At 40.2% G+C, this 15051-nt stretch overlaps 1 protein-coding gene across 2 annotated transcripts in view; it reads left to right on the top strand.

Moving 5' to 3' along the window:
- The window catches only part of FSTL4 (follistatin like 4), a 600213-nt gene that overhangs the window by 373726 nt on the left and 211436 nt on the right, over nt 1–15051 (top strand). For both annotated transcript variants that reach the window (XM_075900372.1, XM_075900373.1), the window contains exon 6: nt 6157–6277. In XM_075900372.1, the coding sequence (XP_075756487.1) occupies nt 6157–6277 (121 nt within the window). The remainder of the gene's footprint in view (nt 1–6156; nt 6278–15051) is intronic.

The following is a 15051-nucleotide window of genomic DNA, read 5'->3' as shown; positions in this document are numbered from 1 at the left end:
ACGCTTCTACTGCTTACTGGGCTCTTAGTAGGGGTAAATTTGACCTAAATAACAGCACAGAACACTGAGACCCAGGACTGGTGGCTGTAAACAAACTTTATGGGACAGTGAGAAACTCAGGTAGGAATTACTGTACTTTAGCTAGCATGACCAAAAATAACAGTAGTAAAGATGACACACTGGCACAGAACTTTAGCACAGGCTAACACTACAAAGTTCAGGGTGGGCATATACAGCTCATGCTGAGCCTTGTGTTGCTATGTCTTCGTGTCTATTTTTAGCCATACTGTCTAAATCAGGGGTGGGCAATACATTTTGACCAGAGGTGCCACTTCAGACATTGTTGAAGTGTCCCTGACCACTCTGGAGGGGGCGGAGCCTCAGGCAGAAGGGGGGGGGACAGGACACTTCTGTGCTTCCCCACCCACAGACCCTTACCAGCTTGCAGTTCCCTCTAGGCGCCTATGTCCCTGGAAGTGGGGAAGACTTTGTGTGCTGCCCCCAGGTCAATCAGGGCCTGGTGAGGGGGAGCATGTGAAGTCCCTCATTTCCTGTCCCTGCCCTGCAAGGGACTTCAGTGCTTAGAATCAGTCACTAGCTGAGCAGCAGCTGGCGGTTGACTTTAACTGCTGAGCCCCTTTCAGGATGGGAGGAGACTTCACGCACTCTCCCCGCCCCCAAGTCCTGATTGGCCTGGGGATGGGGCGAGTGCACAAAGTCTCCTCCCACCTACACTCATCCTGCAAGGAGCATGTGGTGCTTAGAAGCGCCGTACCTCTTGCAGGGCGGAAGGAAATTTTGCACACTCCTTCCCATCCCCCGGCCAATCAGGGCTCAGGGGAAGCGCGCAAAGTCTCCTCCCACCCTGCCAGAAGTGCAATGCTTCTAAGCGCTGTGCACTCCTTGCAGGGCGGAAGGAGACTTTGTGTACTTCACCACCAGGCCCTGATTTGGCCTGGGGGCAGAGGAAGCAGCATGGCCTCTGCAGGCCGGATCAACTTGTTTGGTGGGGTTGATCCAGTCTGCAGAGGCCCTTTTGCCCATACCCCTAGGATAGGTATGCCTACCCAAGTTGCAGTCAAACATTTCATTTGCAGTGTAGATATAATCATATACTGATATAAGTAGCTTTTATACCTTTATAGCTCATTTGTTTTTCAGCAAAGTGAAATAAGTTATACTGGTATAATTGCCTTATACTATAATAATGCATATACACTAGGACTTTTACCAGCACCACTATGTCTGTTAATAAAATAACACCCCTATGGGCTTCTCCACTTACTGGGAAATCGACACTGTAGAGATCGATCTCCTGGGGTTCAAGTTAGCAGGTCTAATAAGGACCCACTAAATCAACTGCTGATTGTGCCCTTGTTGATTCCAATACCCCACTGGGTTGTGAGGCATAAGGGAAGCTATTCGCACAGCTAGAGTTGTATATCTTACTTCAACTTTCTCCCGTAGTGTAGACCTGACTTACCTGACAGAATTATTCCAGTAAATCTTTTTCAATGTAGTCCAGGACCCATATTAATCTTTGGTCCTCCCCTATCAATTACAAGCAGAGCTTAGGCATCCTCTTCCCCACAATTATCTTCACCACTGTGGTTTACAAATGGCCAGCAAGAGAGAAAAGGTCTGGAGAACTGGTGGTGGAAGCCTTGTGGTGAAAAGGACCCTTTGCTTTATAACAATTCTTCTAAAATTATTTTTAACTTTCACGCCACTGCTGACAATCTTAGCGGCCAAGTTGGTTGCCATTGTTAAGGGCTACATTGTAGCATTTAGACATAGCCCTCCTTTGGGGACTATGGCCAGCCGCACTGTCCCCAGGGGAGCAGTGGAGGCAGAATGTCTTGGGCCCTGCAATGTGGAAGGGATGTAGCCTCTTTGAGGAGTGCAGTCAGGCCCGCTGATGGAGGAGACACCACAACTGCCCCCAGGTCCAGTGATTCACAGGCCCTTTAAATTGCTGCCAGAGTGCCAGACGGTGCATTCCAGGTAGCACTGAGGGCTGGCTGCCTCCCTCCCCACACCTTTCATCCAGTATCCTGCCCCTTATAGAAGCATGAACCTGGCCCACCCCCACTTTGCCCAAGGGCCTGGCATGTCTGTTGGCCCACCTGAGTGCAGCGTAAAACTCCAGCTGTGTCTAGACTGTACAGATCTTCCAGAAAAAGATACGCAAATTGTGAATCGCAATTTGCATAGCCTTTTCCGCTTCTTTTTTCTGACATTTGGTCCATCTACACTGGGCCAAATGTTGGGGGGAAAAAAACCTTTTTCAGAACATCCCTTCTTCCTCATAAATGAGGTTTACAGAGGTGCTGAAATATTGCATCTGCTCTTCCGAAAAAAATTTCAGAAGAGCAGACGCGTTCTTTGGATGCAGCAGAGTTTTTCCGGGCTACCTCTGGTAGCCCAGAAAAACTCTGCAGTCTGTATGTACCCCTAGAGTCTCCAACTCTGCTGGTCATTATCACCTCCATTTACTCTTTTCTCATCTCCACCCAGTTTGGATCATCATGCATTTCTGAGGAGCATTCCCTGTGCATTTTAGTTCTAGAAATCTCTTATTTGCAAAAGGGAAAGCTTCTAATTCCATCCCATTCCCAACATGCACTCGTGGAAGGGCTAGACAGAAACTAGCCCTAAGAGGAGAAAGAGTAGCTGTCCTGGTTTGTTTATTTAAATTCAAATAAAACAATTCATGTTCAGTGACAAAAGATCACTGGAAATAAAAAGTGAAGAAGTGTTGTCCTATTTTCTGCTTTTAGGGCCTAATCTGACTCCAGTGGTAGTCAGTGGAGTGACCGTACTGAAATTTCCTTGTCAGCCCATTACTGCAAAATATCAGAGAAACTTCAGAGTTGTGGGTGTACAAAGCTATTAACAACTGTGGTAACTGGAGTGCTATTTCCATTTAAAACTCTAATGTATTTTAAAGTAATTTTAATAAATCTATTCAATATATTGCAGCTAACATGGGTTGTTTTTCTTCTGACATGAAATCAAAGGAGCTAGTAAAAACTTGTCTGTCTTGTGAAAAGTTAATACATTTTCAATACAAAAGTAGACAAAGGGAAAATTCTGTCTCTAGAAGACTGAGCTTGGAAGTTATGGTTGATCTCACTTTTATTGAGCAATTTTACTTGCTAGGTGAAGGGTCATTTTTTTAGCATTATTACTTCAAATTGCCTTTAATACAATAAGGCCAAGACTAGAATTGTAAATAAAAGAGAGTCTTAAAGATTTCCTGCCCTGAATATTTGACATTTCAGCAGTTTTCTTTATATTCTCTTATAAATAGGATCTTTCAGTTATTTGTATTATGGTTAATGTTGATTATGAATCTTTGAATTAAGGGTTTGACTGTTAAAGCTATGTCCATATCTAGGATATCAAGGAACGACTGATATCCTAGACCCTTCAACAATCAATTCGCAACCAGTTGCCTCATGAATTGCAAAAGATGGTTAAAAAAATTGGATAGGACAGTAAAGATGAAAAGCAGCAACATAAACATATCTGCATTGATTTCAAGTTAATGGTTTTTAAAACAAGTCAAGTTATAGACTTTAAGGTCAGAAGGGACCATTATGATCATCTAGTCTGACCCCCTGCACAGTTCAGGCCACAAAATCTCACCCACCCCTCCTAGAAAAATCCTCTCACCTATATCTCAGATATTGAAGCCTTCAAATACTTTGAAGACCCCAAGATGCAGAGAATCCTCCAGCTGTGATCTGTACACCATGCTACAGAGGAAGGCGAAAAACCTCCAGGGCCTCTGCCAATCTACCCAGGAGGAAAATTCCTTCCCGACCCCAAATATGGCGATCAGCTAAACCCTGAGCATGTGGGCAAGACTCATCAGCCAGACACCCAGAAAGTTCTCTATAGTAACTCCTATCATCCCTCTATTGACCTATTCCCCACTGATAATGAATGGACAATTAGCTACCAAGATCATGTTATCTCATCAAACCATCCCCTTCATAAACCCATCTAGTTTAATCTTGAAACCAGATAGATCTTTTGCCCCCACTACTTCCCTTGGAAGGCCGTTCCAGAACCTCACTCCTCTAATGGTTAGAAACCTTTGTCTAATCTCAAGTCTAAACTTCCTTCTAGCCAGCTTATATCCATTTGTTCTTGTGTCCACATTGGTATTAAACTTAAATAATTCCTCTCCCTCCCTGGTATTTATCCCTCTAATATATTTAAAAAATGCAATCATGTCCCCCCTCAGCCTTCTTTTGGTTAAAGTAAACAAGCCAAGCTCCTTGAGTCTCCTTTCATAAGACAGGTTTTCCATGCCTCGGATCATCCTAGTGGCCCTTCTTTGTACCTGTTCCAGTTTGAATTCATCCTTCTTATACATGGGAGACCAGAACTGCACACAGTATTCCAAATGGGGTCTCACCAATGCCTTGTATAATGGCACTAACACCTCCTTATCCCTACTGGAAATACCTCGCCTAATACATCCCAAGATCGTATTAGCCTTTTTCACGGCCATGTCACAATGGCGGCTCATAGTCATTCTATAATCAACCAGGACTCCGAGGTCCTTCTCCTCCTCCGTTACTTCCAACTGATGTGTCCCCAGCTTATAACTAAAATTCTTGTTATTAATCCCTAAATGCATAACCTTACACTTCTCACTATTAAATTTCATCCTATTGCTATCACTCCAATTTACAAGATCATCCAGATCTTCCTGTATGATATCCCGATCCTTTTCTGAATTGGAAATAGCTCCCAACTTTGTGTCATCCGCAAATTTTATTAGAACACTTCCACTTTTGGTGCCAAGATCAGGAATAAAAAGATTAAATAAAATTGGCCCCAAAACTGATCCCTGAGGAACTCTGCTAGTAACCTTCCTCCAACCTGACAATTCACCTTTCAATATGACCGGCTGTAGTCTCCCCTTTAACCAGTTGCTTATCCACCTCTCAACTTTCATATTAATCCCTATCTTTTCCAATTTAACCAATAATTCCCCATGTGGTACTGTATCAAATGCCTTACTAAAGTCGAGGTAGATTAGATCCACTGCATTTCCTTTATCTAAAAAATCTGTTACTTTCTCAAAAAAGGAGATCAGGTTGGTTTGGCATGATCTACCTTTTGTAAAACCATGTTGTAATTTGTCCCAATTGCCATTAGCCTTAATGTCTCTAACTACTTTCTCCTTCAAAATTTTTTCCAGTATCTTACATACTACAGATGTCAAACTAACAGGCCTATAGTTACCCGGGTCGCTTTTTTTCCCTTTCTTAAAAATTGGAACTATATTAGCAATTCTCTAGTCAAATGGTACAACCCCTGAGTTTAGAGATTTATTAAAAATTTTTGCTAATGGACTTGCAAGTTCATGTGCCAGTTCCTTTAATATTCTTGGATGAAGATTATCTGGGCCCCCCGATTTACTCCCATTAAGCTGTTCAAGTTTGGCTTTTACCTCGGATATGGTAATATCTACCTCCTTATCTTTAGTCCCATTTGTTAACTTACCATTATCCCTAAGGGTATGTCTACACTACCCTGCTAGTTCGAACTAGCAGGGGTAATGTAGTCATCTGCAGTTGCAAATGAAGCCCGGGATTTGAATTAGGAATTAGGAAGCCTAATCCGAACTAGCTACTCCGTGCCACGTGTAGCCGCGCGACACGGGGTTCGAACTAGCCGGCATTTAAAAATGGCGCCGTACGGCTTCATGCAAATGAAGCCCGGGAAATTCAAATCCCGGGCTTCATTTGCAACTGTGGATGACTACATTACCCCCGCTAGTTCAAACTAGCGGGGTAGTGTAGACATACCTTAAGCTCTTCATTAGCCTCATTAAAGACTGAAGCAAAGTATTTGTTCAAATATTGGGCCATTCCTAGATTATCCTTAACCTCCACTCCATCCTTAGTAATTAGCGGTCCTACTTCTTCTTTTTTTGTTTTTTTTTTCCTAGTTATATGGCTATAAAACCTTTTACTATTGGTTGTGACATGCCCTAAGTCTGTTAGGATCCCTTAATATGAAATTTACACCATTCTCAGGTTTTGAAGCATGCCATTTTTCCTTGTTGAAATGGAAAGTTTTCTTTCAAGATGACAATGTGTCACAACTTAGTTTAGCTTTCTGTCCCCACAGCTAATGAAGAAAGAAGCTCTAGAAGATGATTTCTTGGATTGTACTCTGGAAGATCTTCTCCGATTTGATGATTACAACAATGATGGTTATTTAACTCTGCAAGAACTCTATACTGCATTCCGTAAGTCACAGTGGTTTTTTCCTCCTCCTTTTTAATGACAAAATGTGGCTTTTGGCCCACTTGTTAGATGAATATTCTTTAGGACAATGTTGTGTTTCCGCCAATGTGTGTAGGCAATAGCTGTTTTCATTTGGAACTTTCTGTGGTATGCATATGTCAGCGTTTTGAAATGGTGGGGGGTTGTTTCCTTAAGGTGAGGTGTGTTTATCAGTAAATAACTTCATGGATTTGATAAAGGAATACAGGGAATGGATTACTTTATTGTGGCTTTGATTGTACTTCTCTTTAACGGCATTAGAAAGATATTGTTGGATTGCTGGAAATGTAAATAGAACGTGTATATAGTTTCTAGGGAACCACAAGGAACTGTACTTGTTTCCCAAGAACTTTTTTCATGAAAACTGGTTTAACACAGCATGATGATAGCTGTTATTTTAGGAGTGAGAAAAGTATGGTTTTCCCAGGCATCTTCTGTCTGGATTAAAGGCATTTTATTACCATCTTTGCCAATGAATTGCTGTATGAATTCGGGGCAAATCTCTGTACCTGTTTAACCATTTGCAACATGCTTACTGGCTCTGATTCAGCAAGATATTTAAGCAGTGCATAGCTCTAAGGCTTTGAGTTATCATTTATTTGCCTGGGTTGGTAAGGTTTGTTTTGTTTTTGTTTTAAGAATTCTCATTTGAGTAATTAACAATATCTGCTATGAACCATGCATTGGTACTTCAAATCTCACTATTCTGATTTTTACCAAAAATAATACTTGTGTGCTTGCTATGATAAAAAGCTTTGGATATGTTAAAGGCTTTACAGGTATTAGTGAAGTAAGATACATCAGTATATGCAGAACTTTGTCAGAGGCTGGGGAGAGATGGCAGGAGACAAATCGCTTGATCATTGTCTTCGGTCCACCCTCTCTGGGGCACCTGGTGCTGGCCACTGTCGGCAGACAGGATACTGGGCTAGAAGGACCTTTGGTCTGACCCAGTACGGCCATTCTTATGTTCTTATGTTCTTATGAACTTTAAGCATGTAGGTAAGGCTGCTGAAACCATTGGCATTTCCAACAGGATTCTGACCTTCTCGTCTTAACATTTATAAGATAAAAAATATTTCAGTGCGTTCTCCTGCATCTTTATTCCTCTACATAACTGCACAGTAAAAGCACAATATTGCTTCTTTTACTCACATTTAATATAGTACCTTGATCCAGGAGTAGTCCCAATAACTACTCATGGAATAAAGTTCTATGCTCCTCATTATATATATGGTAACCCAGTGTCTGTGAGTCTGTAACACTGAAATGCTGGCCGTTCCCTCTGGGCAGCGCTGTTGCCTGAAATGCTGGCTGTTCCTTCTGGGTGGCCCGTGCTGTATGGAGAGTGCGGGGCCCAAACGGCCGCTTGCGCCTCTTGCTCCCCCACGGAGGCCCAGATGAACGGCTCAGAAGTGAGCTGAGCACCACGATGGGAGGCGAAGGGGGACAGGGCAGTTACGTGCAGTGTGGCAGCGGCTCCAGGCCCTGCCCCCAGGCTGTGAATGTCACCTCCCCGCCCCCCTTCGCCTCCCGCCGTGGCGCACAGCTGACTTCTGCATTGCTCAGCCAGACCACCGCGTGGGAGCAAGTGGCGCAAATGACTGTTTGGGCTCCACACCCCCCATGCAGCATGGTGCCCAAACGGCCATTTGGTCTCTGCGGTCCCCCAAGTGAGAGGTGGCGGGGGAGGAGAAGAGAAAGAGAGAGACAGAGAGAGAGGCAGGAGGTGGAGGAGAGCTGAGAGAAAGAGAGGGGGAGGCAGTAGGAGGAGGAGGAGAGAGAGAAAGAGAGAGAGAGATGGAGCGAGAGACCAGAGGCTCAGAAGAGAAGACCGATGTGGAGGAGAGACCTGAAAATCCCATCTTATGATGGGTTAATTGGCTAGTAAGTAAGAATGGCAGAAGTGGGCTCTGACTCACACAACCTTTCCTGAAGCAACACGCTAATTTTCAATATTATTTGTCCATCTAGAGTAATAAGGAATAAAATCAGAATTGCTGCTTCTACAGATTTTCATCTTGTCTACAGTGAGTGGCTTCTGTTATGTTCATTTGAAGTTTTAATTAAAAAAGGTTTGGGATAATAACTTTTAAAGTGCTCTAAAATTAGACAAAGCTGGCACCTTGGAACTGTTTTTAACCACATATGCATTTAATTCATTACAACATGCTGAAAATAATAGATATGCAATAAAACATAAAACCTTATTCATTAAGAAGACTATTAACCCAGCTATAAAGATGAGACATGTAGTTACTTAGGAGCATATCTGGATCAACGGGTTTTCAAAGTCATAGGAACCCTAAACTAAATTCTAATACTGCTTTGAATGGATTTGAGGTTCTGTAAATTTTAAATAGCTAATGAAAATCAGACAAGCGTGAGATATTACCTAAAAAGAGTCTATAATTGATAATCCTTCAAAAATATCTTAAAGAAAAAGAATTCAAAAGAACCTATAAAGTATTGAAGAAAAAATTGTTCTCCAGCCAAACTTCAAAATTAGCCCATTTTATTACTTTAATCTCCATTCTGGAAATTCCCAAAATAATTTGCTTTTATTAGAAGAGTTTAATGGTTTGTCAGCATCCTGAATCAGAAAGTGGGATGGTTTTTGTACCTGTAGAAACTTCACAGCCTTTGTAAGTAAAGTGAAATTCATGGCCAAAGTACAGTTTTTCATGGAAAATGTATTTTATTAATATGATTTTGTAGAATGCATTTAAAAACTGCTTGCTCTTTACATAATTAGTTGTCTTGGGTGCATAGTGTGGGTTTTGTAATCATAGCATGCCTGAACTTTGTGTTAATCCCTTCATTAGGAGCACGAAAATCAACAATTCAAGCTGCTTTTAAAGGTACAACTTCCTCCATATTTTTCGTAGACCTGAACTAGTGCATTGGCATATCCTTGCTTAGAACCACATGAGTTAAATCAATCATTTTTGAATCTGAGCAACAGGTTTGCAAAGATAGAGGTTCAACAGACTGTGAAATCTAATTATCAGAATTCAATGACATCATAAAGTGTGAATCAAATTTACTCTTCCCCCAAATTGTTACGTTAAATTTGTCCCAATGCACCATATATACCTTTGCAGTACTCTAGTCCAAGGGCGGTACAAAGGTGACCTTGATGATTTTGAAGTGCTGAACTCTCAAATGTGTCGTTCTTTTGCTGCTTTTAAAATCATAGTTCATTTTAAAAACTCCCATGGCTTTTCCAGAAGAGCTACAAAGTTTCTCTCATGCTTGCTTGACAGTTTCCTTCTCTCCCCTTCTCCCCTCATTGCTGTCCAGAAAAAAAGCATTTTTAACTTTACGATATGCAGATCAGTTGTAAATGAATGCACCAGAGTAATTGTATAACTTATCTTTCCTGAGAAGTGGATTGGTTCTGGTTTCTGTTATCTAGTAGGTGCTAATTTAACAGAAGTTTTAAATAACGGAACACTTGTATATAAATAGTTTAACTCTCACTTTTGGATTATGGGTAAAATAATGGCTATCTCACTTTGTCTCTAAATGAATCATTTTATTCTGCTTCTCTGAAAGATACTTCGTCAGTTTAATTAATCCTGTGAATACAGTCCCTCTGGTTTGTTTGCATTCATGTAAATTGCTCTAAATAGCTATTAGCAATGGTGAAAAAAATGCTTAATATTTAAATTCTTCCTGATCCTACATAAATAACATGTCAAGCTGTATGAATATTTTCCTGATGAGCCTTGCAAGAAAAGCAAATTGTGGGCATCTTCCAATCTTTATACTATGTACCTTGAGCCTGGATATCTGATAAGGTTCAACAACTAAAGAATCTCACTTGTAAATTGATTATCTCAAGACATCCATACCCCAGGAAATGTGCAGAGTATTGGCAAGGCTGTTTCACATGTTTGCTTCTTACTTTCTATGTAGCTGCATAAAACTCAGTAAATGACTAACAAGTAGTAATAGGCATAGCTATTGTAAAAACTAGACCAGAGAAAACAGCTAATAAGCATGAAAACAGTTTGATAATTTGACAAGCACGTTGCCCAGCTAAGTAAGATGTTGAACGTGCCCATAAGAGTGATTTTTTTTTTGGTTATATCTTCTGGAGTTGTGTTACACTGGAGGTCACTAAAATTAGGCCTGTCATTGCTGGCCTTACCTTTATGTCACTCCCTAATGAGAAAGTAATCGTTTAGCTGATGCAAAATTCTTCCTGGAAAACTCTAGCTCCATATTATCATTGTGGACAGGTCAATTAGTAATACAAATATGTCCAAGACAAGGAAAACATGTATTCAATCAAAATTGCTTTATCTTGTCAATATTGCTTTAGTTAATAAGGGGCTATTAACAATGAGATTGAAATGCTGTTAAATTATAGCTCATTGCTCATTAGGATTTTTTCACACTGACATTAATTTCTCTCAGCTTGGCTTTGCATTTCATTAGATTATAGCGAAGTATAAAAACAACCCTTTAGAGACTGCATTGACTGCTCTAAAACAGTTCCACTATTGCTGGTATGTCACACTGGGTTTAGAGAGCTTTTGATTGAAGTTGCTCAATCCAGTATGAATATCTTACTAGATCAGGTCAGGAAATATGACAAGATAATTTCCAAATCTCAAAGCACTTATGGCTCTCAAGGTTGCTTTCTGTGCCCTATGCTTGTCATTGGACATTGTCAAAGTGGAGACAGTGGGAAATCCTGCTCAGTCATATTTTTTCTAGTAGCTGAAGAGTGGTATTTTGAGATACTTGATGTTCTTATATAGGAAAAAAAAGAATGTGAATGCTCTTCAAAAGAAAGGAGAAATATTTATTTTTCAAAGGAGAAATATTTATTTTTCAATCAGTGCATCAATTATTCTTGTTAAATATATTTAAACAGATTCCTTTGTAAACAGTGCTTTAGAGAGAGATGTATGTATCTCTAAATACATCTACATTAAATGCACAAAATGTAGTTTGTGAAGAACAAATTATGGCAGAGAATGAATGAAGAATAAATTGCAGACAGAATCAGACCAATGATAGTAGCTAGCAGTATAAACTACAAACTATTGGCCTGGTGCAGGAAAAAAAGGTGAAAACAAATAGAAACTCTCCTGTCAATATATGGAAAGATGTTTCTCACTCTGACTTTCTAATTCTCTTGTTTTGTTATGAAAATTAGGTACAAAAGGTTTCCCCCCCCCGTCCTTTCTGATTCTAAATTAGCCCTAATATTCTAATTCTTCAAACATCCCTAACATATATTCAAAACGCACAAGGAAGACTGAGAAACTTAATGAGCTGTGAGGCAGAAACTCCAGAGTTCTACTTTCAGGTCTGCTATAGACTCCCTGTATGGCCTTGGGCAAGTCACTAAATCCTCTGGGCTGAGTGTCATGATCTGTAAAACAAAGATAATCATACTTCCCTTCTTCCCTCCGAGGCATATTGTGAGGATTCTATAGGTAATGTTTGTGTGTAAAGTCCTCTTTAAAAGTGTAAATTACGTATAAAATATTTGAGGTCCCATCTTCACTACCAGGAAGATTGATGCTGTGCTGGTTTATCTTCCAGAGTTTGATTTAGTGGATCTAGTAAAGACTAGGGATGTAAAATCCCATTTAATTGATTAAAAGCAGTTTTACCACCGCCGTGGCTTCTGACCCACTTACTGGGTAACCCTTTAAGGGTACCCATTAACATCCCTTGTAACGACCTGCTAAATCAAACACTGAGGACGCCCCCATCGATGCTGGTACTCCATGATTCGTGAGGAGTAAGGTAAGTTAACGGAAGTATTTGCTCCTGTCAACCTCCTGCTCTGGAGATGGCACCGAACATCGAATTAAGGTGGGGTGACTCCTGCTACGCAATTAACATAGCTGGAGTTGCAAATCTTAATTCGACCTTCCAGGTAAGTATAGACAAGGCCAAAGGAAAACATTAGCTACTTTTGAATTACACACTCAAGCACAATGGTTGTACTTTTTATCCTATATTCAGTGGACACAGAGAACAACTTATTGTTGTTCTCTTTATAACAACCCTTAATGTATTTGCTATTATCAGGTCCCCTTTCAGTCACCTTTTTTTCATAGGTTAGATTTTCTAAACCATTTATCACTTTTGTTGCTATCTTCTAGACTCCAATTTGTCCACATTTCCCTTACAGTGTGGTGGTCAAAATTGGACACAGTGCTGAGTAGAAAGGAACAGTCCTCCCATGTATTGCATTTAAGTCTCCATTCAAAACACCCCAGAATATCAGTCTTTTTTGCAACTACATCACATTGACTCGTATTCAATTTGTGATCCACCATAATCCCTAGAGCCTTTTCTGCAAGGCTGCGTCTAGATTGGCTTGATTTTCCGGAAATGCTTTTAATGGAAAAGTTTTCCGTTAAAAGCATTTTCGGAACAGAGCGTCTAGATTGGCACGGATGCTTTTCCACAAAAGCACTTTTTGCAGAAAAGCATCCGTGCCAATCTAGACGCGCTTTTCTGCAAAAAAGCCTCCATCGCCATTTTCGCAATTGGGGCTTTTTTGCGGAAAACAAATCTGAGCTCTCTACACTGGCCTTTTTGCACAAAAGCTTTGCTCAAAAGGGACTTTTGCCTGAACGGGAGCAGAATATTATTTCCGCAAGAAGCACTGATTTCTTACAGTAGAAAGTCAGTGCTTTTGCGGAAATTCAAGCGGCCAGTGTAGACAGCTGGCAAGTTTTTCTGGAAAAGAGGCTGATTTTCCGGAAAAACTGGCCAGTCTAGACACAGCCTTCAATAGTACTGCCTAGCCAGTTAATCCCCATTTTGTAGTTGTGCATTTGATGTTTTTTCCCTCTTCCTCTAGGACCTTGCACTTGTATTTAGGAAATTTCATTTTGTTAATTTCAGTTCAGTTCTCCACTTTATCAGTCCTTTTAAATTCTAAGCCTGTCCTCCAAAGTGCTTGCAACCCTTCTCGTTTGATGTCATCTGCACATTTTATAAGCACGCTCTCTACCCCATTATCAAAATCATTAATGTTAGATGCATCCTCCCCGTTGACAATGGACCATTGATAACTACTCTGAGTGTGTTTTTTCAACCCATTATTCATCTGCCTAGGAGTAATTTAATCTAGAGGACATTTGCCTACTTCGCTTATGAGAATGTCATGTGGCGTGACAAAGTCATACTAAAATAAATTTATATCAAGACCACTGCTTCCCACTTATCTACTAGGCCACTAGCTCTGTCAACAAAGGAAATTATGTTGGTCTGTCATGATTTGACCTTGACATCTATTTCTTTATAAGTTTATTATCCTCTAGGTGCTTACAAACTGTTGTATAAATAATTTCCATATCTTTTTATCTATTGATGTTACACTGCATGTTTTATAATTTAATGGGTCATCTTTGTTCCTCTTTTTAAAGACAGGTACTTTGTTTGCCTTTCTCCAGTCCTCTAGGACCTGACCCAACCCCCGTGAGTTCTGGAGAATAATTGCTATGATTGCTTGAGCTAGGTTCCTTAGGTATTCTGGTCTGAGTTTCAACAGGCACTGCCTCTTTGAATCCAGCTAACTAATCTAAACATTCTTTAACCTGTTTCCCTGTTTTGGTTTGTGTTCATTTCCCCTTGTTGTTTGTGTTAATATCTAGTCACAATTTACCTTTCTAGTGAAGAATGAAGCAAAATAGGCATTACATACTTCAGACTTCTTGATATCATCCATGTTAACCTTTTCTTTCCTGCTCAGCAGTGGGCCTATACTTTCTGACATCTTTCTGCTTCTAATGTATTCAATCTCTTATGTCCTTTATTTAGTCTAACTCTAACTCTATGCCTTAGCCTTTCTGATGTTTCCCCTACATGCTTCTCCTCTTCTCCTTCTATTCATTCTTATCACTTTGTCCATGTCCCTCCCTCCCCCGCCCATGATTTTTTTTATTTCCAGATCATTAAAGAGCTCCATACATCCATATCAATATCTTACTATTCTTCATATCCTTTCTTTGTCCTGAAATAGTTTATGATTGTGTCTTTAATATGGTCATTTTGAAAAACTGCAGGCTCTCCTGAAGTCATTTTTCCCTTTAGATTTTTTCCCCTGTACTATTCTTCCTACCAGTTCACTGAGACTCACATTTCTAAAGAAAAGTTATACATATAATCCATATGGCACATATCTATATGTCCCTACATTAATAAATATTATATCTGTGACTGAAGAAACATGACTATCTAATAGAAAATAGTAATTCTAAATTACACTTTTAGATTAAGTTTTATGCCCATCTGTGCTCCAGTTAGTAGGATGTTGCAGATTTTTTTGTTGTTGTTGTTGGATACTTATTATTTTGGTAAAATTGGTTCAGTCTGTTTAATTACATTGGACAACTGTATTGTGAGATAAGACCTTTTACTTTAGGTGTGTGCCTCTTAAACCATAATATTATAGCCATTATCTGTAGGATCAAATCTTTATAGTCATAAAATATTGACAGTTTACGTTCCACCATCTGGCCTTTTGGCTGTTATCTCCTTGCTACGTGGTCTTCTTCCATCGGGCTGCAGATATCAGTACAAAGTGGGAAATAATTCATTAGCTTACCAACATTGATTTGTTTCTCCTGTGAGCTGTGCTGGATCTTAACTTCAAACATGCAGTAGCAAGCAAGGGAGTTCCAGCTTCCAAGATCAGATTGAGGCAGTGGTAGAAGATGATGCTTGGCACCCAGGGGAAGAAATAAAGTTTCCC

Source organism: Pelodiscus sinensis, chromosome 17 (assembly GCF_049634645.1).
Source record: "Pelodiscus sinensis isolate JC-2024 chromosome 17, ASM4963464v1, whole genome shotgun sequence".
Classification (NCBI taxonomy): Eukaryota; Metazoa; Chordata; order Testudines; family Trionychidae; genus Pelodiscus; species Pelodiscus sinensis.
The sequence above is the reverse complement of the archived record's forward strand: the minus strand, read 5'-3'. Positions and strand labels throughout refer to the sequence as shown.